The following is a 16184-nucleotide window of genomic DNA, read 5'->3' on the forward strand; positions in this document are numbered from 1 at the left end:
TTTCAACATTATCAGGATTATAGGAAGATTAATTACAATTCTTCTGGCTTCTCATGATCCTGTCCTAGTATCTGACACCTCTGTTTCCATTAAGCAGTAGTGCTGCCTAAGTTGCTGTAACCAATGTATACTTTAAGTTATGCTTACAATATTGCTTTTAAGTTAAGATTATCATTTAGTTATCTTATGGCAAATGACTTTGCCTTTTTCTTTAGTAAACTTTACAATGTTAGTAAACTTATTTTTGGTACAGTGAAGTGATTAGAAAAAGAAATATCTGAAAAAATAGTCTGTGAAAGTTTTCATTAAAATAGCTCTTGTTTTCCTTTTTAAAAATTATTTTCAAAGGAATGCATGTACATGGTTAAAAAAATTCAACTATAAAAAGACAATCAGCTCCCCATCTCAATTGCTAAATCATCATTTTCCCTCTGGCAGTTACCTCTATAACTGAAATAAGATGCTTATAGGTCTAATGTCTTGATTTATTAACTTTAGATAGCATTTATCTATTATTATTTTTTAAATAATTTTTAAACTTTAAGTGCCTCTTTAGTTTTAAAGTATTTTTTATTATTAGTATTGCAGATATCTCCATTTCCCCGTTTCCCCCTCCTCTCATCCCCTTGATTTATCAACTATGAAATATGAGTTCTCTTGCCTTTTTAGGTTATCTTTATAACTTAATATATTTATCTCTATTTATTGAACCACCAATTTTACACATCTCTTAACTCTCCAGTATGTAAAATGAGGAAATTAGCATTTCCACATTTTCTAACATCCTTTATTTTTCCATTCCATTTTCTAACTTTTATTTTTATTTTTAAATTAAAAAAAAAATTAGAGAGAGGAAGAGGGAGAGAGAAGATTGGTTGCCTCTTGCACACACCCTGAGGAGAATTGAAAGAAACTGCCACCTTTTGCTGTATGGGAGGAAGCTCCAACCAATTGAGCCACATCAGCCAGGGCTCTACTTCCTAACTTTTATTAGCTATACTATTACTTTTACATCATCAAGGTTTATGGTGTTCGAAATATGTTCTGTAGCTGTAATTGCTTTAAAAGTAAACTATAGTTTGCCTAAATTGATAAACAGCTGAGGTGACCCCAAATGTCAAAGGAGAGGGCTTTTTTTCTTCTTTCTCTTCTTTCTGAGACAACTAGAAGTTGGAGCTTCCCCAAGGCAGATATTTAAATTTGTTTTAAAGATTCCTCAGGTGGTCATGTGGAGATATATTAGATTGGACAAGAAGAGGATGAGAGACTTGCTGTAACGAGGTCAGAGATAAGCGCCTGTGGGAATGGAGAGGAGAGGGTAATAGAGAGAGCAAAAAGGTCAACCTAGACTCTCAGGTTGAGACTTGAAAGGCTGGATGGTGCTGCTACTAATTTGGGATAGGGTCCAGGAGTTGGAGGATAGGAAGTGAGTGTGATCTTGGGACATGTTTCTAGATAAAGAAAGATGAAGCTCAGGAGGTGGACTGGGATTAGAAGTAAAGATGTGTGAATCATAGCATATGACTAAAATTATAGAGTGGCTGAGATTGCCTAGGAAGAGTGTAAAGAAGAAAACTAAAAATGCAATATTGGGAATGCCAACATGTAAGGAGCAGGCTTGCAAAGGAGTTTGAGGGGTAGAATCATGGAGGTTAATGTTATAGAAAACAAGAATGAAAGTTTTAAATAAGAGGGAGTAATGAAGTCAAATGCTATAGAAAGGTCAGGTAAAATGAAAATGGATTTCTTTCTTCAATGTCCAGCAGATTTAACAGGGTTTGGTGCCTTTTGCAGCCATGATTTCCATGGCATGGTGAAAGCAAGAGGAATGAAAAGTAGGTAGTGAAGTTAAGACAGTTTTGAAGAAGTTTGAGGGAGAAGATAGCAGATACAGGATTATGGATGGGAGGGATAGTTGGATGAAAGGATAAATATATTTAGATCAATATTTTCAACCCTACAGGAACCAATATCCCTTTTTATAATAATACTAGGGGCCCAGTGCATGAATTCATGCACCTTGAAAGGAACTGTGGGATGCGAAACTGTGGGCACAGGGGCGGCTCTTGGCCCATCCTCTGCGCCCCCACCTGGCCCCTCCTACCGCCCCCTGTCCTCTGTCTGCCACCACCGCCACTGTGGAGCAATTGGGGCCGGTGCCATCAGTGGGTATGAATGGGGCCATCACTTGCAGAAGGGTGTGAGAGGCAGCTGCCAGCCCCGATTACCCCTCAGGGCTTCTCCACCGCCCCTTGCTCTTGAGGGGCCTGCTGCTCACATCTGCTGACAGAGCCAAGTGATTCGGGGCTGGCTCTGAGAACTGGCAGTGGGTGGGAGCAGCATCTCTGGCAGTGGGTGCGAGCACCCAGTGGGACTGAGGTGCGTGGAAGCAAAGAATTTTCAGTAACCACCAAAGGCTCGCCCCTGATGACAGTGACTGGTGCCCTGCTTTGGTCTGGCGCCCCTGCTCACCTGCTCCACCATCCCACCATGGCTGATGCCTACCATGTTCCGTGTGCGCCCCCTGGTTGTCAGCACATCATAGCGACCAGTTGTTCGGTTGTTCCACCGTTCGGTCTATTTGCATATTAGTCTTCAATTATATAGGATATTCTACTCCCTGTGTCCTGTTAAAATGAAATTCATAGATAACTTATACATTATTTAAAAAACAAAGTTAGTATTCTATCTATATTTTGGAGGAGAAACAGAAAAGGTAATAAAGTTACTCTCAGGTACAAGTAATCCAGCCAACAAATATATAGAATTAATATGGACTCAATAGCTACAAATACAGATAGCAGTGGGCTGTAATTAGTGTCTTAAAACCTTGAGCTGTGTTACCTTGTGATGTGATTTTTTAAAATGGGAAAACAAATCTTAAGTTTAAACAAAATAAAACACAATCTTCCCCCGGTTAACATAGTTGCATGTTTGGAAATACTGTATTTCAAAATAGTACAACATTTCCCCTCACCACTACCCCTAACACTTATGCACTTGTGATTATATGCAAAAAGGAACTGGTTCCAGGCTTAAATATACACTCAGGGTTTTCACTTACCTTACTATCTGGTTGAACATTGAATGAAACTCGGGGGAATTATGTCTTGTGCAGAACTGTCTCAAATATTGCCAGAGTCTTATGTTCCTAGAACCAACACACTGAATGCCAGTACATGGCCTTTAATGACCACTTGTTCCCCTAAAATTTCCCCTAAAAGTTCACTGTTCCCTTTGGGAATGCCTGGATATGTGAGGCTAGAATAGGAGAGGTTGAAAAAAAAGGCAAGATAGATGCCCTGGCTGGGTGGTTCAGTTCGTTGGAGCATCATCCAGTACACCAAAAGGTTGAGGGTTTGATTCCCAGTTGGGACACAGGAGGCAGCTGATCACTCACATTTATGTTTCTCTCCTCTCTAAAATCAATAAAAAATATCCTCAGGTGAGGATTTAAAAAAAAAGGCAAGATTGCTTATTGTCCCTGCCAGAGTGTAAAGTGTTAAAATTGGGAGGTAGAAAGATTAGAATTTAAGAGAAGAAGCACACATATTCATATCTTGGTGGAAGTCACATTTCCCACAAATGAAGGATAGTCTTGCTTTAAGGATTTTGTGGTATGCTGGTAAATTATTTCTGCATTAGGCACAGGGGTGGGTCTCAGCCCATCCTCCATGCCCCACACCTAGGCCCTCCTGCTGCGGCTCCTGGTCCCTTGTGAGCATAAATATTTATATACTTGTTTGTTATTTGCCCTTTTCATTCGTTCTAGAGTTATTGTATTTATGGAGCATCTGGTGTCTCACTATTCTAGGGACTGGGGTTCAACAATTAATAGAAGAGACAAAAATCTACATATGGGAATGGTTAAAAGTACAGTCTCACCTGGCCTGTGTGGCTCAGTGGTTGAGCATCGACCTATAAATCAGGAGGTCATGGTTCAATTCCTAGTCAGAGCATATGCCTGGGGCATGCAGGAGGCAGCCCATCATTTATTCTCTCTCATCATTGATGTTTCTATCTCTTTTCTCCCTTCCTCTCTGAAATCAATAAATATTAACAACAAAAAAGTATAGCCTGTTAGGAGCCATATTAAACTAGAGTACACTTTTCCAACTAACATACGCACACCCTAGGAGTATTTGGTCTTTGCAGGAAGTTATGAAGAAGTAGGTGCATCCATGTGAAAGATGAGCAAGGTGCAATTTCCTGATAATTTATTTACTAACTAGGGGCCTGGTGCACAAAATTCTGTACTGGGTGTGTGGGGGGGTCCCCTCAGCCTGGCCTGTGCCCTCCTCTCACAGTGCAGAAGCCCCGCATCAATCACCTCAAAGAGGCAGGCCCTGCCCACCCATCTGGGGCTCCTAGATGGGTTGCCCCAAAGAGGTAGGCTGGGGCCAGGGGTCCCGCCTCCACAGCAGGCACGGGGCTGCAGGAACCTGGGCAGAAGCTGCATGGAGCAGCTTCTGGGACCTGCCCCTGCTCAGAGTGGCCAGCCACTGGGCCCAACCTCTGCTGTGCGCGAAGCCATCTTGTGACGGTGTGAGGGCATCACAGCCTGACAGCATGAGGACCACCTAGGCTTTTATTAGTAAGATAATAAAGTGATTTTAGCTGAAACCGGTTTGGCTCAGTGGATAGAGCGTCGGCCTGTGGACTGAAAGGTCCCAGGTTCGATTCCGGTCAAGGGCATGTACCTTGGTTGCTGGCACATCCCTAGTGGGAGTGTGCAAGAGGCCGCTGATTGATGTTTCTCTCTCATCGATGTTTCTCTCTATCCCTCTCTGTAAAAAAATCAATAAAATATATTAAAAAAATAAAGTAATTTAAAGATTTGTAGGTAGAAAGTAAATTAGTACATAATTTTAAAATCAATTTATAATTAAAAGCATGAATATATTCATCCTGGAGCAGGAAAAAAAAAGTCACATGAGTTTAAAAAAAATAGTTTTCAAAGAAATTTCCAACACTTGTCTCCAAAACCCTTGGTATTCAGTCCCCTAAACTTCAGTGGAAAAACTTAAGAGGCATGGATATACTATTCAAAACAACTCTCTGGGGTTGAAGAGTAAAATATCCCTCTAAGTGTTTTCAGTGTTTGGTGATTACAAATGAAGCCATTATAAACATTTGCATTGTATGAAAGTTGTATTCGCTTAGCATCTTCAATTTCATTAACACTCGTATGGTGTTCTCCTCCTCCCCCCACCCCCCCCATTCTAAGAGCTATGTAGTAGTATCTCATTGCGGTTTTTATTTGCATTTCTCTAATGACCAATGATGTGGAGCATCTTTTCATGTGGCTTATTTGTATATCTTTTCTGGTGAAGTGTCTGTTCTAATGTCCCCCCCACCCTGTTAAAATTATTTTTCTTATCATTAGTGAGCCTTGAGAATTCTTTATATGTTCTGAATAAAACCTCTTTATTAAGTGTTTTGCTAAAAGGCCCCCAACTCTCAGGTTTGTATTTGAATATGTTTGTATTTGTATTCAAACAACTGTTGAACTATTTTAAATCCACACTTTTAACAAGTGATGTGCATTAATTCACAATCTTTCTGACGAATGTTTTTTCTCTTCCTCTAAAACGAGGGTGATTTCGTTTACTGTCAAAATCTAAAATACCTGCCTTCAAGCTCTAACAAGGTATTCTATATAAGACTGAACTAACCTAAAATGTAGCAGAAACTCTGCTTCCTGTTAGGATATTAAGCAAGCAGAGAAACAAGCGACCCAGGAGTAAATAAGAAAACACTGTCTCCAAATGACATTTCTTTCTAAATGAGGTGAAACAAAAACTGAACCGGCAACACAGTAAGGAATGACTTAAAAAAAGCTATTTAACGTTCCTTCCCAAAAGCCGTACCTTGAGAAAAAGGTATACTCTATAAAACGGCAGATGTTTTAGATTTTGAAAGCGGTGCATGCAAACACGCGTCTTAATCCACATTTTGCCACCTGCAAAAAATCTGATTTGCAAAAAAAAAGCGATGCGGAACTTGTCAAAATAGCAAAATGTACGTCTGTTGACAGTTTTGAGGGTGCTCTCTGCAGTAGAGCATGTTACCTATCAAACCTGGACCTTTTTTTTTTTTTTAACCACCTTTCCTAATGATCCCCTGTGGTTAATCTACTTTGAACGCTGCTCCAACTGAGCAGTTAGCAGCTACCAATTTGCAACCTCTGAAGCAGTTGTAACTGCTACAATTGCTTACGGTGCAGCTCCCCCTCCTCCCGTCTCCCCCCCTACCCCACCCCAGAAGGAAGGTCACCTTCCCCCGCGGGCCGCCGAGCAGGTTTCTCCGGGCGAAGCTCCCAGCCCGCTCTTTTCTCCCGGCCTCGTCCGCCCGGGTCTGGGGCTCCCTCCAGCGCCCATCAGCGGCTTCCCACGCTCCCAAAGCCCGCCGCACACCTGGGTCATCTCCATTTCCTTGTTGGGTCCCAAGCAGCCTCAGCTGACAACCCTGCTTCACCTGTCACACCCCTGCTCCTCCGTGACACTCACTTTCCTGCCACAGACGTTCGCTCCTCCCGGGGTTGGGGCGTCTGGGCGAACAGAGCTCCCACGGGTGCTTACACAGTAACGGCCGCCCCCAAGGGACGGTGGGGTTCGTCTCCGGTCCAAACTCCGCGCCTCCTGACTAGTGTCGGGGATGGCGGAGGGGGGTACCCCGAGGAGTGAGGGGCGGTGACGCCCCCACCCGCCGAGCCAGCCCAGCTCCGCTCCCCGGGAACACCACCCGCGAACCCGGGGGGGGGGGGGAAAGGCGGGACGTGGGCTCAGGTCGCAGCTGCCAAACCCACCTCTGGGGAGAGTGCGGGAACTCCTCTCTCCTCCCGGCAGGCCCCGCGCGGCCCCCCGGCTGTCCCGCCTCCTCGCGCTCCGGGGTCTGTCACGGAAGCGCTCGCCCGTGGTGCCCCCCCCCCCCCCAAACCGGCCCCTCCCCTCCTGGTCCCTCCCCGCTGTGCTCCCGGCTCCGGCCCGACTCCCGCGAGTTCCAGGCCGGGCTCCCGGCGGCCCGCCCCCGCCCCCGCCCACCCTCGCGCGCCCCGCTCCCCGAGCCCCGCCCCCTGCGCCCGCGTGCGCCCGTGCCAGCCAATGAGGAGCGGGGCCGCGTGCGCAGATTCAAACGGCGGCTCTGGAGGGAGGCTGGGCGCGAGATTCGGCCGAGGGGGACAAAACCCTGCAGGAGGCAGCGAGCCTTTGCAGAGAGCTGCTCTCGCTGCGGGGAGCGGCGCCCCCGAGGCGAGGAGGCTGAGAGGCGGCGGGCGGGAGGGGCCGGCGGAGGGCGGGAGCGCGCCTGCTGACATGTTGGGGGCATCCCTGACTGGGCTGGGCCGGGGGTAGGAGCGGCGGCGCTTGCAGACCCCGGGGGGCGGCGGCTGTGTGTGTCTTGTCCGCCCCTCCGTCCTGCCCCGGCCGGCCGGGGACGTGCGTTCCGCGGCGCGGCGGCCCGGGAGAGGGAGCCCGGGGGATCGGCGGGCGGGAGGGTCCGGGGAAAAAAGAAGCATTCGCCTGAGGCTGGAGGAGGCTGACCTGCGTCCCCGCCCAGCCCGCGCCTATGCGGTACTCGAAGGATGGCGAAGAGGTCGCGCAGGTGGGTGACATCCCTTTTCGCCCAGGTCTGTCGTCGCCGTCCCGCCCCAGATGCTCTCTCCTCCCCCCGCCAGGGCCTCCCCGGCCCGGGGCAGAGGGCTCCCTTCCTTCCCATCCCTTCCCTTCCCTTCCCGCGGGCCCCGCCACGGCCGCCCGGCCCGGCCGGCCCCCCAGCACCGAGCACCGAGCCCCGCCGTGACGTGGGCAGAGGTGGGGACCAGTGTGTTTGGGAGCCAGAGAGTGGCTCCTGGGAGTGGGTTCTCCCCGTCATCTCTCACAGCCACTTCTTGGCGTAGAGTTTCCGACCAGGTAAGATGCTTTTTTTGGGGGGAAGACGCTGCTACGCAGAGAAAAGTGGCGGTGTTGTGCCGGGACGCCTTGGACGTGGTGTTCAGAGGCCCCCTTTTCTCTCTGAATCCCCGCCAGTTAAAATAGGAACTCGGTGGCCAACCTGGGCGGAGACCCCTCTGCCTGCCGCCCTGGCGACCCGAAAGGCTGGGGGAAAGCTGAGTGGCCGAGAGAGGAGGGACCTTGAGGATGCTTTCTGTCATTACCATACTCATATTCTCAGTTCTATGCATATATAGTTAATATGCTCTCTATTAAATATAAAAACACATGGAGATAGATGTCACACTAAATACCACCAGCATCTTGATCTTAAAAAATAAAACAATGTGTTGGATTCACTTAATATTTTGAGTGTCCATGTTTGGCTCTGACCGTATCTTAAGTTTGCACAGAGGTAAGGCACATTAAAAAAAATTGCTAGGATGAATTTATATATATATATATATATATACATATATATGTGTGTATATATATGTATGTACGTGTGTGTGTGAATAGATCACTTAAAAGAAAAAAAACACACAAAAAACTAGGTTGTTTTTTCATTGTGATATTAATAAACCTGAAAAGATATTTGGCACTATTTCCGAATGGCTTTATTTCTAAATCCCCAACCTCAAAAGTCTTAACTAGTGATGTATTTCTTAAGTTGAAATTTAGTATCAGGATTCATTCAGTGTAGATTTCTGTTATAAATTGGTCATGATACAAGTAACATTTGTTGCTATATTCATTTGTAAGGCACCTGCTGTATGTATGTAAGATGTTTTTGCAAAAAGCAGCATAAAATATAAGTCATTGTTAGCGAATTAGTTTGTAGCAGCTACAGTGTAGGTCAAACTTTTGAGGTGGAACAAATGTATACACACACATATAAACCCACATTTCTAGAACAGGGTTTTCAGCCTTGGCACTATTGATATATCAGATAATTCTTTGGGTATTGGGGGGCCGACTTAGCTTTGTAGGATTTTTAGCAACATCCCTGGCTCAAAAACACTAGGTACCAATAACACCCACTTTCTCCAGCCCTGAAAAATCAAAAATCTCCAGACATTACCAAATGTCTATTGGTGGGCAAAATCACCCAGGTGAGAATCACTGCTCTGGACTGCCAAAGACCCCATTAACCTCTTAAATTGCAGAAAAGATAGATATTAAAAGTTCCTGTAATTATAATTACTGAGGTACTGGGTTAGGCCCTTTCTTTTGAATATACAACTATTTTAAACTAAAATAAAAATAACCGTTAAGCAAGTGGCAAGTGCTGTAATGTGTGGCATTACTTATCAGTACTGATGTTGATTTTATTCAAAATAGTTTCTTGGCTAATGCTGTCACCAGCATTTAGTTAAGGTTAAACATGGATGCTTGAATATCAGCACCCTGCCTTCTCCAATTGGTTTTCTGTTTGCTTCATACTTTGTGTATGCTTCATAATAAAGGACTAAGAAAGAAGAAATTAATCATTAATTTGCCTGTGTAAGTTTTCTTTCATTGACAATACTGTGAACTTTGAGATCTAAACATTAATTGTATTGTTGACTTTTATTCCTTGTTTGCTGTATAAATTAATTGAAATGTATATTATAGAATGATTTAAGGAGTCATAAGTCTGGAGTAATTAAATATAGTGGAGTGAAGTTGCACACCCTATGGGAGTATTCAGGTAGAGGATGTGAGAAATTATCATCTCTGGATAGTGTATTTTCTTAGGGTCTTCACACTTGAATGTTTAGTGTTCTAAACCATATTTCTTGTATATGGAAATGTGACTTACTCATTTTAGAAGGCAATAGACCATGAAATATTTGAAGGGGAATAACAATAATTGGGCAAAGTCTAATGTCTTTTGACTAAATATCTTAATATTAAATATTAACCTATTTTATAATTGAAAGAGAAAGGAAATGTAGTCACTTTACGGTCTCCACTAGACCATCATGTAAATATTTCAGTGAAAAGTATACTTTGCTGTATAAAAACTTTGCATAAGACTATATATAGGCATAAGTCCTGTAATACATTTTTTCCGTATGATCTTGAAAAAAAAAGTAAAACGCTGTTACCTCAGGTGTGAAACAGCTGAAGGATGTTAGCTCTATTTGATCTTTAAAATAGCTATATCTATATATACATAAGAGAAAAGGCTCATTTATTGCTGTGACTTCAAATAGTTTTAGATCCTACTGCAGGTTTTAATGACAATTTGTAGGCAGTACTGAAGTTGGCATATCTGTTATTAACATGTTTTTTATTTTTAAACACATTTATGTATTAAGTAATCAATTTTAGTTTTTAAAGCCAGGTCTACCCTTAAGTATAAACTTAAAAAATGTCATTTAGAAGCCAAAAGGCCTGTTTACACTTGAGATGGCCTGTGATTACACTAAACTGAAAGGATAAAAGCCAGCTCTTGAATTGGAAGATGTTTTCAGTTGGGTACACGTGTGTGTAGGAAGCTATTTTACTATGTTGTCCCCATCAAAATGGGTGTTTTGGGTGAAAGAATACTGAAATATGTAAAACGATTTAAAAAATCAGTGTTGTCATTAACTAGCAATTTTTTTTGGGGGGGGGGGGAGAAAGCAAATAAACTCTGTATCCCAGTTGTTTATTTGTTATTATAAGGGATTTGACTCTTATGTAAGGTAACTCTTATTGTAAGGTAACTTCCAATTTAATATATATCCTATTTTGAACCCTTTTATAATAATCTTTTCTTGTTTAAAAATATATACCCACTAATGGAATAAAATAGAAATTCACTCACATTGTTTTTTCTTTATGAATAGTTAGGAGAGCTCTCGTAAGTATTTACTTCACTGTTGCTACTAATAAAGGTCAAATAAAGTCAAATTTGTTTGCTATAGTGATGCTAAGTCAAGATTTTGGGGGGAAAATATTCATGTATGCAGTACATCATATTTACCACTGGGTGGCCTGATTTCACTACATTAAATTAACCTGGTAAATTTTCATAGTTGGAATTCAATTGGGCTATAAAAAATACACTGTTATTCTGTCAAAACAGTTTAGTAAAGATGTATTTTGTTACATAAAATTTTGTAAAACTATTGATATTTCTCCAATTTCAAACCAGTATTTTGTTTTCAAATAAAAATAAAATTTTTAAAATTCTCAAAATTTTTCTTTGGCAGCCTCATTTTACTCTCTTTAGGTGGTATAATTGGTGGTGTAAAAAATTGAACTTCTCCGGGATGTTTTATCTAGCGTTGTCAAGTATGAGTAATAGTTTGTGTATTATTTCATAAATGACTGTCACATCATATTAGCTTACACCCCAGTGTGAAGTTACTGTTAATCATCTTCCTTGCTTAATGATTCATAGTATTTTTTTTTTGTGGGGGTGTGTGTGCGCTTCATTTTGCTGTTTCATAATTACCCTGATCACTGTGTTCATTCATAATTGACAAAACCGTTTCCATTTGAATATAATACTCAGATAATGTATTAACAGTTATGACATAAATTTTTTCTTTAACTCAAACACTAAAGCTGTCAGAATGATTTTGGAAACCCTGGCCTGGATGAAAATTCTGAGACCAAATTCCTCTTCTATTTTTGCTTTGTGATGGTAGAAATAATTTCACCTTTTTTTTTTTTCTTTTTTTTTTTTTTCTGTCTTCTAGATTAGTCATCCCAGGCTATAATTGGTTTATTTATCTACATAGTAGGAAGTTGAATATATTTAGTACATCTTACCAGCATTGATTGCTATAATATAGAAATGTTAAATGATGTTATAAAAATCAGAAAAATAGAGCAGAGTAGTAAGCAATGGAACTTATTTTTTCATTGTTAAATGGTGAAATTTGAATATTGGTGAGGTTTCTTGTGGGACTTTATCCTTTCCCTTTATTCTTGGCAAACTGTTAGCATTGTCAGCCATCTTTCTGTTGTGATATTAATAAGTTTCTAGGATATTTTTCTGTCATATTTCTTATTTAAAAGTTACACAATCTCTTCAACAATAATTTAAATAATACAGAAATAACTTCATGCTAAAACTAAGAAGTAGCTAGGGAAGTCCCAGTGGTAGGGAGATGACTCTAAGAATTCTACTATAATGCTCTCTCACATTCACCCACTCAAAAACCCAGCTTCCTGAACACTGAATGAGTTACACAACTTGGCCTGAAAACTGATGACCACACTGATGCAAAACAGAATGAAACCCCGGGTAGAAATAGAAATTTCTCACAGACATTGTATGTGATTAAAAATAAGGGAGAATTTGAAAGTTTAAAAATGAACAAGCTTTCAGGAAAATTACTCTTTGGACCCAAGTTAATATTTTGGACTCATACCTTTAAAATATTTTGATAAGAACCTTAAGGTGGATTTCATACATATTAGATAGTATGTAGATGTGACTAAAGATTTGTATGGGCAACTCCCCAAGTTGAAAGCTGTTTTGAGTTATAAATAACCTAATTTTTATATTTATTTATTTTTTTTAATATATATTTTATTGATTTTTAACAGAGAGGAAGAGAGAGGGATAGAGAGCTAGAAACATCGATGAGAGAATCATTGATCAGCTGCCTCTTGCACATCCCTACTAGGGATGTGCCCACAACCAAGGTACATGCCCTTGACCGGAATCGAACCTGGGACCTTTCAGTCCACAGGCCGACACTCTATCCACTGAGCCAAACCGGTTTTGGCAATAACCTAATTTTTAAAATGCTGTTGTGGCAGCTGTTGGGGTCTGAGGGAGGGAAGAAGAGGGAAAGCCATGAAAGGCACACCCGAGGGCTGTTTGGGTGGCAGGAAGTGGTAATGTTGCTGGGGACAGTTCTAGGAAAGGTTTGGCAACATCTGTAGACACCCCAAAGAAACCCTTCTGTACTGAATATATATTTTTTCATATTTGTTTTAGCAGGTTCTGTTTTTTATGTTCTACCACTTGGAGATAAATTTGGATTTTGGAAGTCCTTTTTAACAAATGGGAATGCCCTTCACCTCCTAGAGGTATTTTCATTTGTTAAAAGTTTTCTTCATATCCACTTGTGAGATAATTTTAGAATCCAGAGACTTGGAAGAGGTGAAAGAGTAAGGAAACTCATTCATTAATTTTACACATACATATTTGAATGGCAGGTACTGTACTTGGTGCTGAGAAATGAACATATTAGATGTGAGTACGTACAATTTGGATAGAAAACTTCAGTATGGTGTTATCTGGGCCTCTAGTATGTATATATACTTCTATACCTCTCATGTAGTTCTTAAGTGCCTTGAAATCAGCTAGTCCAGAACTTATAACTCTCCCCATTCCCCTCTTCCTCTCAAAGTTTAGCTTTCCTTCTCTATTCCTTATCTCAGGGAATAGCTCTATTTATGCTCCCAAAGCCAGAGTTTTGGATTCCTCCTTGATCCCTCCTTTTCCCATGTTTCTCATACCTAGTAGTTGTAAAATCTTTTTGTTTCTACTTGTTAAATATCTATTTCATGTACTTTTTTCCATGATCATTGTCATTACTTTAGTCAGTTTGTTCTTTAATGGTTTCTTGATTTTTGTCACATTTAGATCTCAATAATAAAAAAAGTAGAATTCTACCCTATTATAGTACTATTATGGTTTCATTTAAAAAATGTAAAGTATTTGCTTCATCTGAATTTTTTATTTTAAAGTAGGACTTGATCTTTATTTTTTTTTAAATAGCTACCCAGTGTCTTACCATTTATTAAAAAGTCCATCTTTAATATGTTGTTGTTATAATTTACCAAATTCCCAAATGGGTTTTGTTTTTTTCTGAATGTTCTATTCTCTTGCAGTGATCTGTGTATCTGCTTAGGTTCCATTGCCATTCTGTTTTATTTATTGTTTCCCTACAGTATATTGGGAGAATGGACATCTAGAATACCGTTTTCCTGTCCAAGAATGTGGTCTGGATGTTTTTTCATTAGTTCAAGCTTTTGGGTCTCACAATAGTGTTTTCTTATTTACTATACTTTGCTCTTGTACATTCAAGTTATTTCTACATATTTTAACTTTTGTTGTATTACTAAAGGATTATTTCTTTCATTGTGTTAGCTGGCTGTGTGTTGTATTTTACCATTATCATTGTCAGGCCCTAATAATAATTTACTATAAAAGATTACTAATAGACCTTCCTTTCTTCATTTCTCCATATTTCTGATAGTGATTTTTCTTTCAACTCTTAAAGTCCTTTAACTTTTTAGGATAAAGGTCAAATGAAGAATAAAGGTCAAATCCCTTAGGATGACATAAAGGTTACCACTTTGACCCTGGTGGCATATCCACCCTTATCTCTGATTGTAAGAACTATAGCTCCTTCTCCAATGTATGTCAATTTTTTTTTTTTTAGTACTTTGAATAATCTTATTGGATATATGCCTTTTAGTTTGAATAGCTTCTATGACTGAATTTACAAATTTAAATAAAATTTTCATTTCACAATTGTGTTTTTATAAGTGAGGATGAGGATGATGACCTTCAGTATGCTGATCATGATTATGAAGTACCCCAACAAAAAGGATTAAAGAAACTCTGGAACAGAGTAAAATGGACAAGAGATGAGGTGATTATCTGATAAAGTTTACTAATTTCATATCTGTATTTATTCTGTTATAGATATGAAAACTATTTTAAAATAAAACATGAAAAAAGTTATCCATCAACTAATTTGCACATTATTTTTCTTCAGCCAGAGACATATTCATGGATTGATATTGAGACAGAAACAGTAGAGTAAATGGGAAAACTTATAGTGGATTTAGTCCTAAAATGGCCACCAAATATGACATGAAACAATCAGAAAATTATCTGTATTGAGGGATAGAGGAATAGGGCGGGAAAGCTTTCTAAAGTTCATACCTATTTTAATAGGATGATAAGCTAAAGAAGTTGGTTGAGCAACATGGAACTGACGATTGGACTCTAATTTCTAGTCATCTTCAGGTAAGTGAAACATTTTATTTCTATATATAATGGATGATTTGGGCAATTGAGTTAAATGTGCTGTTTTTAAAAATGTGTCTATTATTTTAAATTCAGGTTTTCTTCCTAAAAACATCTCTCATACTGGTCCTCCTATAGTTGCCAGTAGTTTAGAAAGTCTGATTTTCTAGTAATTAGTTTATCCACAGGGCCTAAAAAGATTACTAATCTAAAACAAAAATGATACTAAGTTTGGATAGGGCTTTATAAATATTTGCTGATAAGTATTAAAACATTTTGAAAGTAGTTAAATATATTGAAATACTTGATAATTAATAAAAATCAGAAAAGTCTGTTGAATAGTTTTTCATAAAATGCTTACAGTATTTGTTGTATAGCTTTACTGCTTGCTGTTTTACAAGGCACAGTGTAGAGACAAATACTTTAATTTTAAGTATATATTGTTTTTGTTTGTAGTCTAAGCCCTGCCACTACTTTAATTAAAAAATAATTGGGACACAGGCATGTAAAAGAAACTTTATATATTTAAGATTCCTGTTAAATACATTATTCTTGAAGACTTTGTTTTTAAGATTGTGAGATATAAGTTTGGACTGACTAGTTTCTGAAAGAAAGTTGTCCAATAACAAATCATCTAAATTTTTTCAGAATCGTTCTGATTTTCAGTGCCAGCATCGATGGCAGAAAGTTTTAAATCCAGAATTGATAAAGGGCCCCTGGACTAAAGAAGAAGATCAGAGGGTAATGTGTTCATGTTTTGTTTTGTTTTTTCCTTCCACTGTAAAAATGGATTAGCTTTTTTTTCTTCCTAGTACATTGTTTTGACACATAAAATCTATATTTAAGTCACTTTGGTTTTGTTCTCTGGGTGCTGCTTGCATGAGAATTGTAAGTTGTGTCTTTTTTTGTTATTGTGTTAATCCTCACCTGAGGATATTTTTTCCATGGATATTTAGAGAGAGTGGGGAAGGAAGGGAGGAAAGAGAAGAGAGAAAGAGAGAGAGAGCAATGTGAGAGAGACACATTGATTGGTTGCCTCCTGCATGTGCCCCGACTGGACCAGGGATTGAACCTGCAACCAGGTATGTGCCTTTGACATGAATGTAGTTTTTAATGAATTGAGTCAAAGTATAGTATTTTCTTTCAGAGAGGTTGCTTTGTGGAAGTAAAATATACTATCATTTTAGCACCTTGTTTAGAGCTTAGGTTAGTAACATTTAGGGTATAGTTTCTTTTGAAAATTGAGTTAACATTTTAAAAACAGTTTTATCTTATTTGAT

At 39.9% G+C, this 16184-nt stretch overlaps 1 protein-coding gene across 5 annotated transcripts in view; it reads left to right on the forward strand.

Annotated features, from left to right (window-relative positions):
• Window positions 1-7141: 7141 nt before the first annotated feature.
• The window catches only part of MYBL1 (MYB proto-oncogene like 1), a 30494-nt gene continuing 21451 nt past the window's right edge, over window positions 7142-16184 (forward strand). For 4 of the 5 annotated variants that reach the window (XM_084865053.1, XM_084865056.1, XM_084865054.1 and 1 more), the window contains exons 1-4: window positions 7142-7602; window positions 14423-14524; window positions 14833-14904; window positions 15553-15645. In XM_084865053.1, coding sequence (XP_084721179.1) covers window positions 7567-7602; window positions 14423-14524; window positions 14833-14904; window positions 15553-15645 — 303 coding nt within the window. In that variant the 5' untranslated portion in view covers window positions 7142-7566. Of the gene's footprint in view, window positions 7603-14418; window positions 14525-14832; window positions 14905-15552; window positions 15646-16184 lie in introns of all 5 variants that reach the window. The other variant, XM_084865055.1, reaches the window with a different exon arrangement.

Source organism: Pipistrellus hanaki (genome assembly GCF_964339955.1).
Source record: "Pipistrellus hanaki genome assembly, chromosome: 17".
NCBI classification, from domain to species: Eukaryota; Metazoa; Chordata; class Mammalia; order Chiroptera; family Vespertilionidae; genus Pipistrellus; species Pipistrellus hanaki.